The sequence below is a fragment of the Amblyomma americanum genome, chromosome 4 (genome assembly GCF_052857255.1).
Source record: "Amblyomma americanum isolate KBUSLIRL-KWMA chromosome 4, ASM5285725v1, whole genome shotgun sequence".
NCBI classification, from domain to species: Eukaryota; Metazoa; Arthropoda; class Arachnida; order Ixodida; family Ixodidae; genus Amblyomma; species Amblyomma americanum.
The window spans coordinates 72,978,564-73,003,162 of record NC_135500.1 but is presented as its reverse complement, the minus strand read 5'-3'; the positions used below and the strand labels follow the sequence as shown (position 1 = coordinate 73,003,162).

At 45.3% G+C, this 24,599-nt stretch overlaps 1 protein-coding gene across 1 annotated transcript; it reads right to left on the bottom strand.

The window, feature by feature from the left end:
• Positions 1-1,436: 1,436 nt before the first annotated feature.
• Positions 1,437-10,440, bottom strand: LOC144130175 (uncharacterized). Its single transcript, XM_077664175.1, has 5 exons — positions 10,116-10,440; positions 9,263-9,356; positions 8,655-8,730; positions 6,482-6,611; positions 1,437-2,088 (listed from the first exon to the last, which is right to left on the bottom strand). Exons 1-5 carry the CDS (start codon positions 10,129-10,131, stop codon positions 1,964-1,966), a joined length of 441 nt encoding a protein of 146 aa, XP_077520301.1. The 5' UTR covers positions 10,132-10,440; the 3' UTR covers positions 1,437-1,963.
• Positions 10,441-24,599: the final 14,159 nt, after the last annotated feature.

The window sequence follows — 24,599 nt, the reverse complement described above, 5'->3', positions numbered from 1 at the left end:
ATGCGCTGCGAGAGAGACCCTGGCATGTGAGAAGTACCTGACCTTGTATAGTTTGGAGGGCACGCAAATTCGTCTCGCATTTGCTAGAAAGCGCTGGTGCACTATACCGCAAAAATACTAAAGAGTGCTCTGAGTTGTTGCAGCATTGGTAGTATTGACGCACCCCATAATTTTCCGCCAAGAATGTTGAGCAGGTGTGTGACAAAGAATAATTTTTTTACAAAGCTGCAATGCGGGCTCCATAATAAATTTCTGTCTATAACAATTCCTAAAAAAACGTTGAGAATCACGATAGGCAATGACATGTCGTCAATAGTGAGCGAATAACGAGCCGTCCTTTTGCACGTAAATGCCACTATAGAGCACTTCTCCGCTGACACGCTTAGACCTTGCTCTCGGAGACAGGAGGAAGTTATGGTTGCTGCTCTCTGAAGTCTTGTTCGCGAACGGAGACGCGTCACAAAGGAGGCCCAGATGCAGATGTCGTCGGCATACAAATAGATATGAATGGTAATATTTAGGTACTCCGGGAGTTTCACAAGTGTTAGAATAAAAAAGTAGTACTGAGCACTCCACCCTGTGGCACGCCCCGGGAGGTGTAATGCGCGAGTGTGGAGCTGTCGTCACACATAATAAAAAGATCCTTTTGGTCAGATAGCTTTAGAGCCACCTATAGATCCGTCCACCGATTCCAACAGCCTCTACCGCATCAAGGATGGCCTCGTGTGTCACGTTATTTCACGCACCTTTGACATCAAGAAAAAGTGCCGCGCACATGTGCTTCTGGTGTTTCCATTGCTGTACTGTGGACACAAGATCAGTGACGTTGTCTATAGAGGAGCGACCCCATCGAGAACCCGCCATTGCATTAAGATACACGTCATTGTGCCCAAGATACCACTGAAGATATGCGAGAAGCATTCTTTTCATGACTTTTCCCAAAACACTGGCTAAAGCTATTGGCCTGTATAATGACATGTCGAGTGGGGATTTCTCTGGTTTTAGTAATCGTATCATACGGATGGATCTTCACTCGGGAGGAACGACTCCTTCTTGCCACTAGCAATTGTAAAGTCTGAGGAGCTCTCTGCGCGCGTCTCGGCCAAGGTAGCACAGCGCTGCATATGTAATGCCGTCTAGACCTGGTGCAGACGAAAGCTTACTTTCTGCAAGGACAGCATCATGCTCTTCAGGAGTAAAGACATCTTCGCTGAATCCCGTGATGCATGAGAATTACGCTGAGAACCCGAGGTAAACATTGCACCCGCAATTGTCTTGCAGAAGTTAGTTGCAACTTTAATCTGGTGATGGTTTTGGTGTAAAGCCAACGCATAGAAAGGCTGTCTTTGCTGTGGAAGTGTTCGAAGCCCTCGCACCCCAGTCAAAACGCACTACAGGATTCTAAGACAGAAAATTTCTGTAGTCTGTAGTCTTGTCGTATTTTGGGCATGTCTTCTGTAGTCTGTCTTGTCTTCTGTAGTCTGTCTTGTCTTTTGTAGTCCTGTCTTCTGTAGTCTGTCTTGTCTTTTATAGTCTGTCTTCTGTAGTTTGTCCTCTCTTTTGTAGTCTGTCTTGACTTCTGTAGTCTGTCTTGTCTTCTGTAGTCTGTCTTGTCTTCTGTAGTCTGTCTTGTCTTTTATAGTCTGTCTTCTGTAGTTTGTCCTCTCTTTTGTAGTCTGTCTTGACTTCTGTAGTCTGTCTTGTCTTCTGTAGTCTGTCTTGTCTTCTGTAGTCTGTCTTGTCTTCTGTAGTTTGCCTTGTCTTCTGTAGTGTGTCTTGTGTAGTGCTCATACACTGTGTAACAGTCGTTACTGTCACCTGTCAATTAACACAGGATTTGTGTTCTGGAGTAGGCTATGCACAAAAATGCACAGCTTGTTAATGGTCGCCTGTCAATTAACACAAGCTTTGTGCATTCCAGAATAATTCGTGCACAAAACCACTAGAATTGAAATGAAAATGATCAATATTTATTTACTGTTTCGTGCTTTTTTTTCGAGCTTGCTGATGCATGCTGTCCAGCGTTGTCCTGACCGCAGGTTCCTAGATACATCGCCCATGAGCCAAGAAAAATAGTTTTTGTCTTGGCTGAAAAAAAAAACAAAAAATAGAGATCACTGCTGCTACCTGCGCAAAAAAAATGTGAAAGCATTGATGCTTCCTCGACACTGGTCGCCTTTCAAATTTGGCGCCATGGTTGTTTTCTCGTTGACTTGATTGGTTATCGATGAACTCTTATTTTACCCTCATTTCATTCCAGCAACGATTTCGAGTTTTCAAATTTCCTTCCACGGATCGTTCCTGCCCACTCACTGAATACCCGCCCAGTCTAATCACGCGTTCATTGCCTTTCGCTTCTCAATAATTACCTAATTGCCTCTAATTTATCATTCTTTATTCTATCTCCTGGTTAGGTATAGGACACTTATCACTGGTCACGTTATTGCTCATTTCGAGTTTTCAAACTTGGCGCCAAGCTTTGGCTTTGTCCATACTTCCAATTTTTCAAACTTGGCACTACGCTGTAGCTCCACCTACTTTGAGCGTTTTCAAATTTCGCGGCACTTTTTCCTTGGCCCAGCCACTTTTTGGACATTTTTGGCTGTAAATAATCATCCGATTATGAAATTTTCTTTTCGAGCAGCATCCTCACATCATCCTCACATCATCCTCTTCTGAGTTGCCCACAACTGCTGCGGACACGATCCCCGGCAACATAGCCTAGTAAACTTCTCACTTTATTCAAAATGTTGTAATACTGAACAAGGCTTATGACTGGCCGAGTTGGTACTGACTCACCTTAAAAGCAGCCAGAACACACAAGAAGACATGAGCTCAAGAGGCGGGACTAACAAAAATTTAATTGAAGATTTTGATTATTTGATTTGTGATGGTTTAACGTCCCAAAGCGACTCGGGCTATGAGGGACGCCGTAGTGGAGGGCTCCAGAAATTTCGACCACCTGGGGTTCATTAGCGTGCACTGACAACGCACAGTACACGGGCCTCTAAAATTTCGCCTCCATTGAAATTTGACTGGTGCAGCCAGGATCGAACCTGCGTCTTTTGGGACAGTAGCCGAGCGCCATAACCACTGAGCCACTGCGGCAGCATCATTGAAGGAAAGCCCCAAAAGGAGACCCGCGAAGAGATACAAGCGCACAATAACCCAAAGCAGTGAAAGGGCGAAGTGCAATCAAAGGTCACTGGCATACTAATGAATCATCTAAAAAAGCAAAAATTCCTTACGGTGAAGGTTTTCCGATGGCTTAGCCACACGTGTCCTTAGCCTTACCGATGTAGTAAGCCTCAACTATCTACCGACAGATTTATCCCTTCCATAAACCACTGATGTGTCGTGGAAATTAGGCGTGCAAAGAGACATGTTATCCTCAGATTTGCATTCACAAGATTGAGCATACAGTGCCAGATTAGAATTTGCCTCCCCCTATAGAGTGAAAGTGCTCAGTCAAGTGCAAATTCAAATATCTGCCTGTCTGCCCATATTAGTTGCAGCCATAAGGCAGTGGAACGCAATAAACTCCATTACTTTTGCAAGTGGTGAATCTTTTTTGTGACACTGTCCATTGTGGACAAGTACCCAGTTTTATCAAGCCTTTTTAATGGCGGCGCAAAGGCCTCCTGTCTTGCACTTCGCTGTTAAGACAACAGTAGCATTACGTTTTCCCGCGACTTTCTTGAGACTGTGAAATACTGTGGAGGTAAGGTGTATCAGCATCACCGGAGTATGTGCTCCTTACCCTCGAGCGAGTGAAAACATACAACAGGTTGTTGAGATGGGCAAGTGGGAACCCAGCTGCTTGGAAACCTGCTACAAGAATGCGTCCTCAGCAGTGATGGCATGACTTATCTAAAGCTGATGTCATGCACACGATTGCACACCCATCAAGTGTTTCCATCTTTACTGACCTTAACCAGCGACAAATACACCTCTTCACCATCCTTCTCCAACAACGAGTGGTCCGACTCGTAGCTAAAAAGAGCCTTCCCCGATCTTTAGCTGTAGCCCCGACAAACATATTCGTCCACAAAGCACAAGTCTGCATCAAGAAACTGCTAACGGTTCTGCTTAGACAATTCTGATGTAAAAGACAGGCCTTGACCGCATGCCTTAAAGACTCCTAAAACATATTGTGCCAACTTATCTGACCCTTCTATGTCTAGAAAAATTAGACGGTCATGAACATAACGAAATGCTACTATTCCAAGGTCTCCAAAACAGGGCTCTAATGCCTTATCGACTTTAGACAAAAAAATGTTGCTGAGCAAAGGTACGACCTGCGTGTAAATACCGCCCTGCCAACTGACAAATGCGGATTTGCAGTAAAAGGACAACAGCCCCAAGAAGCCAGCAACCGAAATCACGCAATCATCTGTAAAAGCATGTTCATTGTTCACCCTGATGCCGTTTGCACATACCTCAGAGGTCTATCATGTGACAATGAATAGTGCAGGCCCTCCATGTCGATGCTCACTGCAGAGCACCTGCCCAGGTTGCTGTCCACAAGAAACTAGAACTCCACAGAACTCCACTTTTGTGAGTTGGCAAGGCGGTATTTACATCAGAAATCAGGCATATGCAGAGGGTCCCAGGTTGCACTGTTCCTCCGCGACATTCTTCTGTCCAGAGTCGATACCGCATCAAAGCCCTGTTTGGAAGGCCTCAGCATAGTAGCATTTCGTTATGTTGATAGCTACCTAATTTTTTTGCACAAGGAGGGCTCAGATAAGTTGGCACAAGACGTTTTAGAAACCTTTAGGCATGTGGTCAAAGCCTATTTTTTAGGTCCTAATTTCACTAAGCATAACCGTTTGTAGCTTCTTGACTTAGACCTGCGCTTTGCGGACGACCACATATGTTGGCGCCAAAGCCCAAGATCAGGAAGCCTCTTAGCTACGAGTTGAACCACTCGAGGCTGGTGAAGGACAGGTTGGCAATCACATGCATCACGACTGCTTTATGGAAGTCATGCCATCACAGTGTTTAGAATGCATTCTCAGAGCAGGTTTCCAAGCCAATGGCACCTGGGTTCCCACTTGCCCATCTTGCGCACCTGTCAGAGTGTGTTTTTACTCTCCCGAGGGAACGGAACACCGTTCACATGATGCTGACGTCGTTGAGCAGCCCAAAAAGACGGGCTCTATACCTTACCTGCACGCCATTTCGCACCATCCCAAGAAAGTTGCACCAAAGTATGATGTTGCTGTTGTCTTGACCGCTAAAAGTAAGGTATGAGCCCTTTGCTTCTTCGTTCAAACTAGGCTTGATACAACTACGGGTAATCGTCCGCTATGCAGAGTGGCAGATAAAAATGTTCACCACTTGCAAAAGTAAACCGGTTTTTTGCATTCCACTGCCTCGTAGCTGAAACTACTATGGGCAGACAAGCAGATATCTGAATGTGCACCTGGCTGAGAGCACTTTCACTGTATAGAGAGGAAGGCGAATTTTCACCTGCACCTCGTGAATGCAAGCGGAGAACGACCTTTTCCTTTGCACGCCTGATTTCTGCGGCACATCAGTGGTTTAGGGAAGTGATAAATCTATCCTGATATAGTTGAGGCTTACTACATCAGTAAGGCTAAAAACAAGTGCCTGGCTAAACCGTCGGTGAACCTTCACTGTAAGGAATTAGTTTTTTAGATGGTTTACTAGTACGTCAGTGCCTTTCGGTTATTTTTTGCCCTCTCACTGCTTTGGGGTCTTGCGTGCTTGAATCTCTTTGCAGGTCTTCTTTTGCCACTTTCCTTCAATAAAATTTCAGTTGTTAGACCAGCCTTATCTTGTGCTCATCTCTTCTCCTGTTTTGTGTCTTCCGGCTGGTTTTAAGATGTAATACTGAATGCCGAAAGAAAGCCATTTTAGAGTCAAGTGCATTTATAATGGCCACAGCTATAATGAATGTTCATTTATTACAAAAAATAGTGCTTACTTCATTAATTTATGCTTGAAGTATACGACACTGCATCAAAATAAAAAAAGGACTAAGCCTCTAACCCTCATGGCCAAACTGCAGTTGCAGCAAACAAAAGGACACCATAAGCCTGCCCCACATGCAAAAGCTTGCACTACAGGCCAATGCAGAAATAAGATCAGATTACTTCCCAAACTGCATGACACTGCCACGCAAAGTAAAGATTGTGACAGGCAATAAAGGAGCAACAAAAAAGCGAACTGTAGGCAGCAGCCAATCTCATGCAGACAAGCTACAAGGTCAGGCCAACATAGACATGGAAGAAATTTGAAAAAAAAGCCACAACAAGCACATAATAATTTTTAAGGTTTTCACAGCCCTTTAAATGGCAAATACTTTCCTGGAAAAACATAACAGAAGCGGCAATTTTTTTTCGGCAATCAATTTTTTTCATGTACTTCATTATTCTTGAAGCATGGGCAGGCATAGAGTAGTCAGATTAGTGCATGCGTTCCTAAGCAATGCCATGCCAACAACTGTACTTACAGAAAAAGCTTGCCTTGCTGAGTGAATACCACTGGCCATCCACTAATTTCCAAGCCTGCACCAGGTCCCTGGCAAAAATCACACGCAACTTGGTGGCTTGCACAACTTCCATGCAACTCTTGGTCTTTAGCTGGAAAAAAATTGAGGGATCAGTGAGATATAAAATTTTACATGCATTGCTTTGTTTAAATGACCGACTAAGAAACAGCGGTTTCTGTGAGCGCAACTATTTTTTCACACTAGCTTTCTACAGTAAACCATGTTTATCGCGATCTAATTCACACTGACTTGCTGCACGGCCCCAGCACTACTGTGTATAGCTCTATGGTTTCAAATGCTTGTTAGCTCTGAGTCCTTGGGCTTGCACTCGTTAATGCAGAAAATCTCGGAAAGGGCAACCAGCGCTTCGAGCTTTAAGCCATAGGTATTCAGAAGCTCAGTGGTCTGTGGGAGAACTTTTGGCTGGGTGACACAGTAGCAAATGCTGCTCCAGGTACTTTCACTCCATCGCAAAAAACTCGCACAGCAGAGACCTGTCTTCCATTTTGCATTACAGAAACAATAACTGAAATTCAAAGCGCGCATACTAAATGCACACCTACCTTCCAACACAGCTTCATAATAATGGGTATAATTATTGGAATGAAATACCAGTCAGTACATGTAGCTTTCAGTTTATCCAAAAATTATAAGCAACCGACAAACAATAAACATTAAAAGAGAAAGAAAATAACCAGAATTGTTTAAAAAATCTGTCAGAAAAATAATGTGACATCCACAACACTCCAGCAGTTCTTGGGTTTGTGCTCCTTCAAACCACACTTTTTTACAGGCACATTTGCACAGAAATTGTGTTGAACCTGATCTTTAAGAATCTTTTTTGGTGCAACAGTAAGAAGAAACCAGGTTTTACCCAAAAACGAAGCACCCTACACATTGCATCACAAGCCCAGATGGAGCACTTGAGTAGCCTCTTATGCTTATGCAAGAAACAGGAACTGAGATATCTTGACTAAATAAAAAAAAGAGGCAGTGCATGTGTAATGCAGAGAAGATATAAGCAATACCACACTAAAACACTGGGAGGATTCCAGGAGTAGGTGAATGCATGAATGGGTGGCAATCAGGTCGCTAAATGAGATTAGGAAATTTGAGGAAAAAGGGTGGTAGCATGTGGCACAGGAGACAGTTACCTAAAATGAACTAGAGAACCATTGTTCTGCACTAATTTTAACAGCACATTCACACGACAGACAAAATCACTAACTCCAGGAACAGACTGAGCATCATGCAACTCAATGTCAATCACCATTGCAAATGGCACCAGCACCGCAGACTGCACATGAGGAAAAGTAGACATATTTTTGCTCTCAGCTTTGAGCAGCAGTCAGCTGCGCTTTTAGGAGCAAAGCTCTAAAGTACGGCAACATTGGCACTTTGTTTTACTGACATGAGGGTGCTTGTGAGCGTGCAAGTCCCATGTTTGTTTTGCACCAAATGTGTTAATTGCGAGGTATGTTTAACTAAAGAGGGGCATCTAACATGGGCATCAGCTCTTCATTACTTCCCTTCTATATCCCTCCCTTATATCACGGTTCAAGTGTCCACCAAAATGTGAGACAGTTACTGTTACATTTCCTTGAATTTTCCTTTAACTAATTTTAAATTTTTCAAGTATAAAGCTTTAAGAAGGTAGAGGTACAAACTGTGCAGTATAACCATATGCTATGGCAATAAACCAGCAATAAATCTGTGCTGACAGCAGCTTGCCCAGTGCATTGCAAGGATGCTATACCATACAAGGATTGGTGTCATCGTGCAATGTTACATTACTGACTGACAATTTGGTCTCTGTGTCAGAGGTACTGGTAAACCATCATTGTAGAGCACAATGTTTTTAAAGGGATAAATGAACATATAGGTCCTTTTCGAGGACACATATGCATACCAGGCAACAGGTGTGCAATGTCAAAGCACGTTTATGTTCTGCGTCAAGAGCTACATCAGCGACTATATTTTGTACAAGTCTACAGTTCCGGTAATTATAAGCTGAGGTACTGCTGTGAAGTGCATGTAGAGTTTCATGCATTTTTAAACCTAGCTGCAAGCCTATATTGAAAATATTTTTCTAAATAGGCAGCTAAGATATGCATCGCTGAAAAAGAATAACTACCATGAACGGATCAGGACGGATGACACAGCCGAAGGCAGGAAGCACACATGGCCCAATAGATGCTGGCCGCTGGCAACTGCAAATAAATACATCCAGAGCAACAGCTGTCAGTGGCTGTAGCCATGTCATGAATGACAAGAGAGGAAATCGTCTACTGCTTTAAAAACTAAACTTAGACGTTATATAAGTAAATAAAAAACCAATGAGCTAGCCCATGACAAAACAAATGAGCAGATTTTATGTAATGCACCCATATACATTCTTTGAGAAGAGTCACAATGACTGTTATAACCACACTGAAAGATGAGCTGGCTGAAATACCGCACACCAATTTTAATATAGGATGTGCAGGTTTTCATTAATTCCTATCATGGTGCCTTGCACCAATGTCTAGGTAATAAATTGAAAGTTGCAACCAGTCTTCCTTGGTTAAATGAGGAGAGAATGGAAAAAAGCATGCCTTCACTAGCAAGAAGCTTGATATCTCACAGCACAGCTTGGCATCATAGAAAAATTGCTAGCGCATTTAACAAATCTGCATACAATTAAAAGCTGCACAAATTTGTCGACTGGCAATGCAAGTAAAGGCAAGTGAAACAAAAAAATACCGAAGAACACTCGTGAGTGCGGCGAAGGGAGGTCTGTGGGTAGGATCCCGTGCCTGGGAAGAGTTCCGAGCTCGGAAAATCGCCGGCACCACAGCTGATGGCACGCAACCAAGAATAAATAACAAAGCGAAAATAAGTAACAAAAAAACCATCGGCAATGGGGAACGACTTGAATGCGGGCCACAAAAGCGAGGGATATAGCAAAAAGGTAGAAATCCTAAATAATTGTGCAGTTGCATATCCGACAGCTCGCAGTGCTCAGAAGGAGACGAAGCATCAACGTTTACAGCTCAGGAGACGCAAGATTGATCTATCTTTCACATAACACTGCCTCAAATCCTGTTCCACTGGGGAAGCACAGACAAGTTTACAAATGACAAGGCGATGAATATGAACTAGCCTTTCGCATGCGATCACTGTCTCAAAATTTAGTATGACGCATATTAAGGCACAAGCACTAATCCGATGAGTACTAACCCTGAGCAAAATAGTGCGGTGTCTGATTGCAGCTGGCGTAGCGCGAGCGCTCCGCCGCGCGGCACTTCTCGCTCATCGTCTTCTACGCAGTGCAAATCCATGCTTTTGCACCGAGTGTCCAAGCGCTAGCAAGCGAAAGCGTAACTCTGTTATACCTGGTGCCATTTTTATTTACCATGGCACGCGAGTAATAAATGCACATAAAGACAATGAGAACAACACTTGTCATGCAGGATATAGGCCCTGCTTTTTTGGCGCCGCATTATAGCTGCGGCAACCGCAGGCGGACTGCCTCCACTCACATCCCTATATAGCCGCATACAAATAGCGCGTGTGAATACAGATCATTAGCAAAGAAACGCAGAGCGGGACTCACCGGCCATGCGATTCATCCAGGCTTAGTAAAACAGCGCAGGAGTCTTCGTTCCCCTAACAGATGAAAAGACGTCGCAGCACTCTTCATGGCTTACCCGTTGAATCTCGCCAATGTTGACAGGCCGAAATCCTGGTCGTTGGCTTCCAAAACACACTCCTGCTCACCTTCCTATTGAATGAGTTCTTCACACGTGTCCGCCGTACAAGTACTCAAGCAATGCCTCAAAGAGGCAAATAATACAAAACACGCGTTGTCGGTTGCGCTGCAATGGCGCCGACGGCTGCGCTTTCGTGTCGGTGAAAAATTACAACCGACAAAAAAATTTGTTTTTTAAACCATGAATACATATATTATCTTCACAACAAAGACACTGCATTTATTTTAAATTATTTTTAGATTATTTAAGAATACTAAAGCGCTTTCAGTTACTTTTTCTGGCATGTCGTTTGTAGAAGCTGCGATCCTGTGATCCCCCTAAGTGACCCGGATGCACTAGCAGACGACGGAGCAGACGACGGTGTTGACAGAATGCAATTTCGTTTGATGCCAGATAAAATCACTAAGTTGCGACAAAAACAGCGAAGAAAAGCGCCGTATCTCAAGCTGCCGAATATCGTGGATAAGGTGAACCCAATTGGCACGATGGAGAGTAGCTGCGATGCATTAATTTGCGCGACACTGGCACGCTCACCGGAGATCATGAAACTTAACAGCTTAATCGGTGACCAGTACAAGCGGAGTGCTTTGATATCAACTGCGTTACGAAACTACGTCGATACTTGCGTCTCACTTTAGCTAATATGCAACAGTGGCTAGCACTCGCCGCATCCTGATCGCGTGTAGTTTAACAAGCAAGAGCCCACTAGCGCATCGAAGCAGGCGTGTTTTCGAGCTCGTATCGTTACGAAAAATACGAGTTGTTTCGGCACGTACTGGAATTGAAGTTTTCAGCCTGTGCGTCACGGACGGTGACGATGGCGTCGCGGACTATCTTAACTAAGACTCGCCGCAAAGCAGCCGATAACCCATGCATATGTGCGTTAAAGGTTGTTCACCAGTAGTGCAAGCGTGGGCATAAAGTATCGCTCAGTCGCAGCGCCAGTCGCTCGCTTCTCGATTTTCCAGCCTTCCAAGTGAAGGTCCCAAGCTGTTGAGCCAATCAGTGAGCCAGCGGGAGTGAGCGAGGCGAGCTTTCGGGAACGACGCCGCCCGCGGGCGCGCCGGGCAATGAACTACGCGCTACCCCCTGGCTGCCCTAGTCGTCGCTAAGCCTAGCCGGTTTCGCATCGATGCAGCATCTGAGTGCACTTCGAAACTGGCTAGCGCTGAGGTGCAGCTCTCGTCATCGTTTTACTGTGAACCTCGTCTCGTAGTAAAACAAAGATATGCTCGGTTTCCGCGACACCTTCAGGAGCGGAGCCAGCTGAGGCCAGGGGAGCCGCGATTGAGCAGCAGCAATTAAAGGCGCCGTGGGGAGACATTTGTTTGTATTCCTGTTATCGCTTCTACCAACGACTAGATATTGGCCAACGATACTCCATCCGACGGCTTAGTATGGACTTGAACAAACATTACTGTCGCATTTTTCTGACGCTGGCGGCCGGTATTCAGGCTGGCATGCCGCGCCCGTACGTTATCATGTCGCTCAACTGTATGGCCGTGGTGCACATCAAAACCCCCAGACATCCTCCTTTTCGCTCAGATTGTCATAGCACACAGTCACACTGGGACCAGAGTAGTTTAGAGGACCGAGCGCGGGTGCACAGGAGCTAGACTGTGTCAAAGCAGGCGAAACTCTTTAAAGCGCGGTTGATGTCAGTCCCAAGACTTTATTCTCATTTCGACCGAGAATCAAATCGATTCAAATTCGCCGGCCGCCGCATTTCACCTTCGGCTGCATACGCTGCTGTCTATATTTAGCGACATTTTCGAGTCACCGTTATGAAATTTTCAGTGAAGGCAATGAACGACATCGTAAAGTATTTTTTTTGCTATTTTATGATAAGCACCACGTCACTGCCGCTAAAGAAAATTCTCCGCCAACACTGCATCAGCGTTGGACTTAAGAGCGTTAGCTACGAGAGCTTCAAGTGTTTAGATCGGGGTGCTAGATCGGGGTGCTCAGCAAACGTGGAGAAGACAAAATACAAACATCTGAGGGCATTTCGTTTCGGAAACATTCGTTCTAAGATACAAGCAGCGTCATCTACTTCAAAGATTTTGCACTACTATTGCGATTTACAGCCACCTTCGCTATATCCGGTATGTTTCCTCCTTATATATCTGCTAACGAATTTTACAAACGTGTGCATTACAACAAGATGAATTGTTTGACTGCATCCGGAACTCTCTGCGACAAACGATTAGGCCTTATGGCTGTCTGGAAGTCCCCGGAATGCACGGTTTGGGGGTGAAAAGGTCGTCGGTGCGAATCCCACACATATTTTGGGCTTCATCTAAATATTTCTTTTATCCTCAGGAACATGACAAGTCAAATGACACCACTTCGATCGTTATGCGTCAAACGGGCGGCCCCCAAATTTGATGCAAATGGGGGTCCCCGGGGTTCCACTTCGATAGCCGCTATACTGGCATATGTAAAACGGATCGAAGGTATCTGTGACAACTGAGGCTCTGCGCGCCCGCTGTTGCTATGTGATATAGTGTGGTAACTGTCTTGGCTAATTTGACCTTCCCTGCAGACAGACGTGTCCTTGACAAACGTAAGTAGTAAGAGCTGACGCTCTTAAAACTGAAACGCGCGGAAAAATGATATCGGGGTTGCTTTGAACATTTATACAGAGAACTGCGTGCATGTACACATATGCTGCCGTTGTGTGGCCGGATGGTTATGGCGAGTAATTTTCCCTGATTGACGATTAACGACATTCTTTTCCGCGACGCATAGAAGTGTCCTTGGTTTTTTCTGCGCATATAGTAGTAGCGGTACATTATGTTACATGGCTTCAACATGTCACAGAAGCCAAGAGGACACTGACTTTCAGTAGCGCCATTCGACTTGCGCACACCGACTGGTGTGCAGGCGCTGTCGTGGCTGCAGCTACATGCCGCCACCGCAAGAGCGTGCGGATACGCAGGCACTGCTGGCTTCGCCGCTTGTGCATACAGCTTTTTGGGCTTTCAAAGCCGCATTATACTCTTGAGCATGCACTACTTTCGTCACATTGTCATGTGGGAACAGAAGGGAATTAGGTGAGTGCTCGAGCAGTGCCTCTCCTCTAAGCCAATTCTCGTTCGGTGAGAGAGCCAGGTCGCGGGAAGCGAGTTGAAAACTCGATTCGCCAATGTGAATGAGCACTTCATTTCGCTCGGTGCCCGTCACCAACAGACCAGAGCACCTCGCATCCTCTTCGCGACTCGCCACAGTGAACGCGCTTTGAAGCGTCTTTGGTCAATTTGATCCTATCGCTGTCACACGGCCGCGCGACAGTATTTCTAGAATTCTGCAGTAAAATAATTACCCTTACCAGGAATCTGTCGTATGACACATCCCACGATAGGTATCTATCGCGCGGCACAATCCACGACAGGTATCTGTCGCGTGACTCATCCCACGACAGGTATCTGTCGCGCGGCATATCCCACGACAGGCTGTTGTGTCGCGCGACAGGCCGCACTACAGGTACTTTTGTCGCGTGAAAAGAGGCGCGCTAGAAGTCTGTCGCGCGACTGAACCCACGACAGGCAACTTTGCTGAGGCACGCAATCTCTGTCGCGCGGCACGACTCCCACTGTCGCGCGACAGTACCTGCGACAGAAACCTGTCGCGCGACAAATGTTGCGACAGGGACCTTCTTCGCACGACAAAATGCAGGAAAGATGTCTGTCGTGCGGCAGAACCTACTAGAAACAACTTTGTCGCGCGAAAGAACCCACGACACGAAGTTTGTCGCACGGCACAAGGTACGACAAGACAGCTTGTCTTGCGACACAAAATTGTGTCGCGCGACAGATGCGCGACAAAAAATTCTGTCGTGCGGTTTGATCGGGACTGTCCGCCAAATGAGGGAAACGTGCTTTCGAGGATCCAGAGATTGACAGAAAGACTTTCTGAACTCTTCTGCCAACGTGTTCATTCGTCGCTTGAATTTCCTCTGCAAATGACGCGCCTCTCTGAGGTTCCTTACGCATTTGGTCCGTCTGTAACGTCTTTCTGCACGCCGACGAATAGCACGTAGGTGGTCTAACTAGATATCAAATTCGATGCGCATTCTGGTTGACCGGTGGAAGACTCTAGCAGCCTTCATTGCTGATGCTATGATGTACTTCAAACTGGAACTTTGGGCTTCTTTTCACGCCTCTTCCATTAGAGTTTTAAACACCGTCGAATCGATGTGCGCGTGTTTTGTTGGGCCGGACGCCCCAAGACCCGGAATCTTGAGGTATGTGGGCATAGGGTCACTCTCGTGGGTCTCCGCATCACAAAAGTACTGGACACGCCTGTGCAGAGACCGCGAAACTAGCGTCATATCTAGGCAACTGCTGTATAAACTGCCTCGCCGATATGTCGGGCAGCCGTCATTCATTACGTAAGGTTAAATTTCTGAAGGAATTAAGGCCAGATTCCTCCCTCTGGCATTGACTATAAGACTTTCCTACAGTTGGTGGTGGGCGTTGAAACCTCCGATAATAATTCAAAGAGCCCTGGTTGCATCTTTATTTGTTCTCAACCTCTCGCAGTCCAATTGAGAGGAGGGGGAGACATACGGCGCATTCAGTGTGGGCTCTATGAATCTTTTGTTGACTTTGAAACACATGTATTAATTGTCATTGTGGGGTTAACTGGGCAGCAAACGTATGGTTTGTCGGTGCGGATGTAGACCAGAACTTTGCTGCGCTCCCCGCATGTCGAAGAAAAGAAGGGCACCCACCCGGAAAGCCTGTTTGCTTTGGATAAGTTAGGTTCGCAGATGACAAATATCGGGAAGTGGTTGTTGAAAACATATTACCCAAACCTTGCGAATTGTGACTTGAGGCCTCTTGGGTTCCACTGAAAGACCTCAGCGCCCCTGACTTCCTCACGAAACGTGGGAAGCTGGCCAGCGATTCTGTATTCAAGATCTTGTAGTGCTCGGACCAGGGAGTCCAGCTCCAGTAAGACGCTTAGGGTGGTTGACGATTGCAGGGCCTGTATCAGAGGGCGAGTCGCGTTGACCACTGTCCTAAGTATTATGAGGGCTTGGCGATCTTGCTCTGGGAGCCCTTCTCTAAAGATAGGTGGGCTCGGTGATGGGAGCTTGCGGTGAGGAAGCTCAGCAGGACGTAACGGCGGAAGCGCTGGCCAAGCGTCCGCACACGAAGAGGTCTAATTATCCTTGGCGATATTTCGCTGACTGGATACACGTGGACGTCGTGGCATGAGTGGAGGTTGAGAAGGAGGTGCCGTAGGCGCGTCAGTTTGGTTGATTTTTTCAATAGACTTTCTTGAATTGTTCTTGCGGCGAGAACGTTTTTTCCGAACAGTCACAGCAGCTTCACGGTGCTCAGAATTGTCCCGAACCATTTTCGTTTGAACGGGATGCTCGTTTTTTATGTGCCGACAATTCTTAGATGACGCGTCTTGAGGCCCGTTGCCTAGTTAACCTCCCTGCCTTTCCGTTTGTCTTTCTCACTCTCTGTCTAAGTAGTTGTGCATTACAGAACTCAGCGCTGTGAGCGGCGCAACGAGAGCGCACTCTTCTAGTGTTATCGCAGATTGCGCTCAAATGACCCAGTTCTAAACATTTGTGGCACTGCAGGGGTTTTGGAATAAATGGCCGCACGGCATGACGGAAATAACCCACCTTCCAGTGTGACGGAAGAGAATCTTCACACAACGGGCGTTGCTCAGACATAATACCCGTAGAATTACGGTGCCTTCGTTTGCCGGCCTCACGAGTATGAGCAAAACATCTCGCGTGATAGCCTCGTCGACATCACAGATTACGCCCGAAGAGGACTCTTCACCGCAGAGCGGGATAATCGCACGGACTGATAAACCGCCGAGCTGAGTTATGGCCCGCAGTGGCTCCAGCGCAGCCGCATGATGGACGTCAATGGCTACAATGTTCTTCCGCGTACGTGTTCAATCAAACGTCTCTGATTTCGTTAGGCACGAGTGCCTCGAGTTGTACGGAGACGACTTGTCTTTTAAGCCGTCTTATATGGTTGGTTGGCTGCACAGGAAGGACGAGGATGGTGTGTGCCGGTGTGTTGCCGCTTGTTTTTACAGCGGACTCAATTGATGACGATCCGGCTCTTCGAAGTCTTCTCTTGGTCCTCCGGTTGAGGTAAGTCTCAAAGTCGTCCTCGCTGCTGACCTCGCTGAAGTAATCGATGGTGTCAGCGCTGTAGGCGTCGCTTGGACGGCTGCACCGCTTCTTTGACGAGCTTGAGGAGGAGGCCGCCAGGCTTCTCAGATGCCCAGGAGGGTTCAGATCCTTCTCCGTATGACGAGGGACGGCATCCCGCAGTATACACGCAAAATCAAAGAAAGCTTGAGCCTGACTGAAAGCGTCCCACAAGGATGCACTTCGTTCAAAGCATAGAAAGGCCGATGCATAGCGCTAGATTCACGGTGAATGCGAGGTGATTGGGAGAAAAGCGAATAGATTAACAAGAGAAATTATTGAGGCCGCTGCAATCGAAAGAGCTGGATCTGAAAGCAGCGTCAGCAGTCCGTCATTGTCGATGACAAAGAATGATGAGGCATTTTTAGACTCACAGCAGTATGCCAACAGAAGAAACATGCTGCATTTGCTCTTTAAGGTTGTTGTTCCCAATATATCTTGTGTAATCTGATACGTATCGTTTTTTTCTTCATGTATGAATTATCTGTGCCCTACATAAAGCCTTAGTGGAAGTTTAGCGCTTGTGTTTGTGCCCCGAGTTCTTGCAGCGCTATGGAAAATAACGCATATGGAACATAACGCAGCGTTGCCCAGTTTCCACAGTATATATGGGTTCATATTTTCTCGCTCCTGTGTCTTTCGCAAATATGAACCACCACGCCCAGCTACAACTACTTCTCAGTTATGTCCCAGATGCTGGAACAATTTCCAAACCTGGAGTATGACTCTACGCGATCATCGCTTTTCTAAATGTTAATCGTCTTTACAAAACACGATGATGAGCGTAAAGACAAAAATTACAAGCGATTATACACCGAAAACCATTTATATTTATAAAAACCTAGCGGCGTAAGACAGGGGTTGAAATAACTCCTGACTTCACACCAAAAGCAGCAGAGTCAGCTAAACAGTAAGAAACGAAATGCGAGCATTGTGAGCAAAAACTTAAAAATCCAGTTAAATAATTGAGGTTTATTTAGTAGAACAATATCTTCAGCAAGATGTTTTCAATATATATCAGTTTCAAATTATTTGGGCAATTTTATCAAAAATGTATGATCCTGGTTGTAAACAGCAATGTTTAGTTTCGTGGCATGCTTTACGCAGAAACGTTCTTTAGGCATAATAAATCCCAGCCTAAAAAACGTCCAAAGTTAGACAGTAAATATCTCAGCGCAGATAGAGCATGATGTGCTTATTAGTGGCCTGTTCTAGCATTTTTCTTAATGTCTGCTGTGATCTCAAAGCAATTAGCCTGTATTTGAACAGAAGCGACATGTAGCCAGATTTATAAAAAAGGGAACACGTTTAGTAATTTCAATAAAGTGAAATCAGTAATAGATAACACTGGCGTTTTCAATATGATGGTTAGATGTATGGTAGAAGCCATAAGTCTCATTTTATAGATATTTCGATATTGCAATAGTTCCAAGGTATTGTCGGAAACAAGCACTTCCTGAAAGTATTTCTTCAGACTATCTCAGTAGAATCTCGATAATACGATTATGGTTGACACGAATTTCGGGATGATACGAAATTCGAAAGTGTCTTGGACGGGCTACATTGTACAAAATGCGTTACAATTTGGGATTATACGAACAACTTTGCAAGCCGGCGCGTATGATACGAACACACGACCAGCACCCCGTGCACGCTGCCACCGCCGGCCTTCTGTACCCCCGCCTCCCTTTCGCCGGTCTCGACGGGCACGAGCTACAACACGTTGTCTCTAGAAACCCCACGAGTCAAGGTGAGTCGCGTTCCTGACAGGGCTACGTCACCCACTTACTGGAAGCGGATTGGCTTACCAAAAAAGTTGTCTCGCAGCTGCTGGGAGCTTGCCAGGAGGCCGCTGCCTCTGGCTGTGCCAGTCCATTTCCCTCGTTCGTCGCTGCCGTGTGCGTTTCGCCGAGTTCAACATGGTCGGAGCAAACGTGGCAAAGACGCAAGCTGTGCAAGCGTTCGCTGTTGACATGTTGCAGAAGCGGAAGGCACTTTCTTTTAAACAAAAGCTTGGTATACTCAAGAAGGTTGATGAAAACCGAGCAAAGAAACGTGTCGACTTTGGAAAAGAGTTATGGCCGGCACCGTCGACATATTGGACCATTGTTTTACAGCGATATATTTTCTTCAAGAAGAATCAGAACTTCGGTGTCAACATCATGCAGGTGAAGGCGGCGATGCATGTTAAGCTAGAAGAGGTCCTGATGACATGGTTTCAACAAGTAACCGCGGCTGGCATTAAAGTGGATGGCAAGGTACTGCTAGAAAAAAGTTGAAAACATCGTGCTTTCTCTTGGAATGGAAGCTTTCCGGGTCTCTGAATGATGGCTGCATCGATTTAAAGAGAGGCATGGATTGTGTCGTCTTTGGAGATGGAAAGTGGAAGAGTCAGCTGTCGACTACTGCCTGAACACGCTGCCGGCTCTGATTTCGGAGTATGCGCCGCGCGCCATATTTAATGCTGACGATGCGGGCCTCTTCAACCTGCAACTGAAAAGGACTTTGTGCTTGAAAGGCCAGGCATGCCAGGGCGGCCAGAAAGGCAAGGAACGAGTGTCAGTGCCTTTTTGCTGCAATTCTGACGGCTTGGGGAAGCTGCAGATTACAGTAATCGGAAGTCCAAGGAGCAGAGGTGTTTCCAGTGGGCAGGACGTTGGCCTGTTTTGTTCAAAGAACCGAAAGACCTGGATGATTGCAGATGCATTTCGTGAGTTCCTGACAAACCCGGACCGTGAAATGGAATAAAAATCGAAGGATTATACTTTTTGTCGACAAGTGTTCTGCCCACCCAATGTAAATGACTTTCACCAACATCACAGTTTCCTGCCAGGGAACACTAGCAGCCAGCTGTTGCCACTAGACGCTGGAATCCTTCGAAACGTTAAGCGTCGCTTCAAAGGGCTTTTGCGAGGCAACGTTTGTCGAAAATTGAGCTCACAGATGTGCATTTGAGGATAAGTCTGTTAGACGCAGTGCACTTCTTAGGCATGTCTTGGGACAGTGCGACTGCAGGCATAATCTTGAATTGTTTTCGAAAATGTGGATTCAGCATGGAATGTGATCTGGCTCCGGAAGGAGAAAATCAAGAGGCCGGTGATGATTCCACGATTGAAGCCTGGGACAGTCTCGCAACTCAAGTTTTCGGCTCACGACTTAACCGTCACTGACGACGCTACTACATGCGGGTTAAGAAGCATGGAAGAGTTATTGAAGCAGACGAAGATGAACTCGAGGAGCCTGACAGTGATAGTGAAGATGCCGATGCGTCAGACCAACCGCCATCAGTGGCAGAAACCTTTCACGCTCTTGATGTCTCCTCCGCACCGTCGGCGCTCGCATTGTATGCGACGGAGCTGCTGCATGGTTTTACGCTTTTCAGGCAGGGCTGCAGGTCAGCGACATCGAGAGCAGGAAAGTGCAGAAGTGCATTTCAGACTTTTTGTATGGGGCCACGAATTCATTTTGCATGCTATTTGCAGAATGCCGGGAGTTTGTAGGATCATGCCCTACCTCTCCGCAAAGATATTAGATAAAGACCATATTTTCTTCGTCAACAGTTCACACTGTAAGCCATTAATTCAATGCAGAGAGTAATAATGCATAAATTTGTAGTATGATCTAAATACAAATGTGATTTTTTAGTCTTTTGTAGCTGTCAAAAACAGTGTACTCAACCACTCAAAATTTTTGATGAGCAATCAGAGATGAAAAAAATTGAGTTACAGATGCCAGAATGATAGCACAGCAGTTGAAAAAAAAACAGCAGATGAACAGAAACGGATAGGATGCCACTTGGAATTACGCAAATGATTACTGCTACATTCACTACAGCATAAGGTGCTTAGAAACGCTGCGCGGCAGATGCTAATCAGCTTGAGTAAATTTGTTCAAAAGAAAGAATATAATCATACTAGGCATTCCAAAAGTGCTGAATGAAAAGCTCAGTTTACAGCACTCAACTGCATGACAATGTTCTTCGAGGCTAGATCACACCTTATATTCAGAATGTACTCAGTGATGTTCAGAGTATAGAAAACCAGAATGCGAATCTTATATGATAAAATTTAATCAAGAGAAGCACTGTGACAGGTCTGCTGGAGAGTCCGTCCCTATATAGTTTAGAGCGGCGCAGACTAGAGTCCCCTACAAATTAGACGAGTGCGGCGCGGACGAAGAAAACAAGCAAGGAACCAGGTGCGAAACTGCTCTTATTTTCCTTAGCACGTGGCTTCGTGCAGCCGGAGCCAGCGCGTGTTGCGAGCGAAGAAGGCGCATCACTTGTGATGGCAATTTTTTTCCGCTACACTGTCATAGGTCGCAAGAAAGGCAGCCATATTTCTCGAGAGCTGGTGGCACCAGCAAACTATATATTACACCTAAGTATGTACATTCCTGACCAGGGTGTTTCAATCAGTTTCTATATTTGCAATGTGCAGTATGCTTCAAACCACCAAGAATATTAGTATAAGTCGGGCAATGGCATAGCGAATCAATGGCATAGTGAAGCAATAGCATTAATGTGAACAAAAAATGAAAGTCATAAAGGCAGCCGCGAAACAATGAAATGTTTCTACTGTATGCTTAATAAATATTATAAACAGTTGCAGGTTGTTAATATCTACACTAGGTTCCCCAGTAAAACTGTTCATAAATCAAGTTGTCTGCAATAGTTAAGTGTTAAGAAAGACGAATAAATACGCTCACAAATAATTTTCAGGTCGCTTCTGTGTAGAGATGTCTGCAGTGAAGTTCAATCTGTTAAAATTTTCTAAGGCCCAACTGCGTTATTCAGACGGTCATTTTATTTATCACAATTTAATGCTCTCTTAAGTGCTGAGCTGGTTGTAAGATGTACAATGGCGTCTCATCATGTAACAGAAGTTTTTTCTAGTGTGAACGCTAATGTACTGTAAGCTGGTACTACACATTTGTACTAAGTCGACCAATACGTTTTGAAGGTGGCTTTCGATATGACAGATTCTACATAGAAAGTTTCCTTCACAGTCGTTCATACGATGTAACAAACGGTAATGCGCATCGACGGAGCACTGTCGCTTTGGAAAGCACAAAAGATAAAATGAAGGCGTCATCATGGCATTTATACATACTTTCATAAAAATTTCAAATTACAGGAAAGAAAACATAGTTATGGAGAAATTGAGGTTTTGTCTTGATCATTGCATATAGTGACATGGCAAGAATAAATTAACACCAATAGGATCTGTGAATTTCCACTTTGCCATTACCTACACTGAAAATTTCATATTAACGCGACAAAATACATGAAAAAGTCTAGTCCCCCAAAAATTGCCTATATGTCGCTAAATTTGTTGTGCAGTCGAGCAAAAGCAGATCAAAAATAAAAATTAACTCAAGGGTGCATTTCCGATGCACATGTGTTGGTAAGTTTTCAAATAATTGATTATAGTCATCTCATTCATGAGTAAATACTTCCAGGACAGAAAAGATGGATCGAAAGAAGGTAGAAAGAGTGCAGGCTAGTTCATATGTGCAGTTATTTTGCTAACTGGTATCCTCGGCGCTTAATTTTGCCCGTATACGTCATGTAGTAGAAAAGCTTAAGATCGTGGGATAGAATCCAGATATGGTAGCAGCATTTTTATGCAGCCAAAAACTAATATCGCTCATTTGCCCTGCAATATGGATGCATGGTAAAAGGCTCCAGCTGGTCTTAACTTATCTGGAATCCTCTACAATAACCTTCATAGCCTAAGCATCATTTCTGGGGCTAGCAAAGCACCCCATATTATATATATCTGTATAGCATAAATATCACCATATAATGAAAGATAACCACTTCAGATGAGGACAAAGAAATAAATGCAGGAGGTGCAGTAAAAGATAACTGAATTTATTACTTTGATGAAAGACCCACAAGTAGAGTTCAATAGAACATGTCTACACTGCACAGGAATTAACAGTAAAAAGGGAAAAACCCCAAAGATATTAGTGTCTAAGCACATAAGGTAGACAGCCTCTGACATATCCCAACAAAGTAATATATCGCTTGCTAAACAATTTTCACCTCCCCTATAATGTGGAAGGTTTTAAAGATTTCCCTTTGTAACTAGGCGCCTCCTCTACCAAGAAGATGTGTAGCAGCGTTGGAAGGCTCTAACTCATAATGCCTGAATTTTTTTGCCAGAAATTCACACCTTGTAATGATTGAATGTCTGTGCTGTGCTTTCGGAATCCATGATTTAAGCCGTGTCCTGACTATGCGTTTTTCAAGCGTTAGGTTTGTCTTTCAGTTCTTGTTGTTGGCACGTTCGACTTGACTTCCAGCCACGTGTTTCTTCATTCATAATAAGATCTCCGGCCCAAAAAGCATTTGGTGTTTATTCACTGCAGGCTGCTCATTATTTTTGTCGAAGAAACTAAAACCGCGTGAGTGGCCACCAGTTCAACGTTTCTGATTTGCCGGTTCGTGGGAGTGGCGACGGATATGGCGCGAAATTTTCCACTGTGATGCCAAACAAACAGATTTCCGTTGGACAAAATATGGGTGCTGTCTGGAAGGCAGAGAACTTATGCCAACAGGGTGCGTGAGCACAGCCTCTCGGGCGAATGTGTTCGTGTAGATACTTCCAGCATGGGCGGCTATTCCGTGTGATGTCGTGATGCGGTTGATTGCAAAGTGTGGAATTCCACTCGATGACGAATATGCTGTAGGCCGCCGCAGTGATTGCAGCACCCCACCAATGAGCACCAATGAGTGGGGACCTTCTAGATAATAAATTTTCATCGTGGAACGGGTCCTTTTTTCGTTTCGCATATAATATTTAGCGGCGGGGAGCGACTTACATTCATGTTGACTTACAACTGTAAACACAGTACGTGACGAAAGATGCAGTGATGATTTGGACATGGTGCACAGGCAATGAGGAAAGAACCCGCACTGACCACAAAAGCAGCGAGCACTGAGAGCAGGAACATGGGCCACTGAAACACTTCGGTCACTTCGATGTCACTGATTATCTGCAGCACGGCCCTCCAGGCGCAAAACCTAGTCGCATTGTAGTCAGATTGGGGCACATCAGGGCACAGCAATTGGCAGGGTCTGAAGCACAAGAGCTGCACAATATATGGCTGAGGTGGGTCGAAGGTAGTCTGCAAGAAGGCCGGAGTGATTTCATAGGTTACGGCAGTGACCTAGCACAGAACAGAGAACCTGATGCTGCGAGATGGTAACCAAAGCAGGGCAGGGTAGTTAGGGCGAGGAAGAAACCATGTGGTGATGGCGGATGTAATAGTCCTGGTGTGATTTCTGTGAGGCGAGTAGTCGGGAGCATGCTAGATGGTGGGCTTGGTCGAAACAGGCAATCACGTCATGGGAATATTCAGCAAGTAGAGCAGTAAAGGTATAAAGCTCTATCCACAGGTAACAGGAGCTCTTAGCCGTGCAAAAGATAGACTAGGGAGCAATCACAGTGTCATGAAGGAAGAAGTTCTTTGCAAATTCAACGTTAAGGTAAGCACTATCCTAGTCACGAGGTTGCAGTGAAGCGTATATTGCTCGCATAGCGGTACAAGTGCTGCCAAGGTGCTAGGTGGGGCTATTTGTTTCCATCATGTGTTCGAAGGTGGCAGGGGCATAGCATTATCCAAACGTTATAACCTCATATTCGTACAGCCTAGCCGGCGCAACAAATGCCGTCTTCTCACGGTCTTGTTCATCTATGGCGATTTGCCTATAGCCAGGGCGAAGACCTGTGGAGGAGAAAAATTTGGCGTCTTAGAGACAATCAAGGGTGTCATTGATTCGTGGCAATGGCTAGACATCTTTTTTTGGTGAATCGTATTGAGGTGTTGGTACTCCAAGCAGACTGCTAAAAGCCATATTTTTTAGAGGATGATTGGTTAGTCCCAAGGACTCCGGGAAGGCTCCAAGATGTTTTTGGCAAGCAGTTTTACTACCTCGTTTTAGATAACATGGCGCTTGATGCGGGACATACGGTAGGAGTGCCAGCAGTCAGGAGGGCACCACCAGTTCCTATGTGATGCGTGACAGCTTGACCGAGGGCAGTTTTATGCAAATAAAAATGTTCAAAAAAGACGAAAAATGTGTGAAAAGCTTAGCAGATTATGCAGGTTAGGGGTCAGTGGCTTA

Coding starts and splice junctions, on each gene's coding strand:
- LOC144130175 (XM_077664175.1), bottom strand. Junction 8,731..9,262: donor GCACTCACGAGTGTTCTTCG/GTATTTTTTTGT, acceptor ATTTATTTGCAG/TTGCCAGCGGCCAGCATCTA. Junction 6,612..8,654: donor TCCGTCCTGATCCGTTCATG/GTAGTTATTCTT, acceptor ATTTTTTTCCAG/CTAAAGACCAAGAGTTGCAT.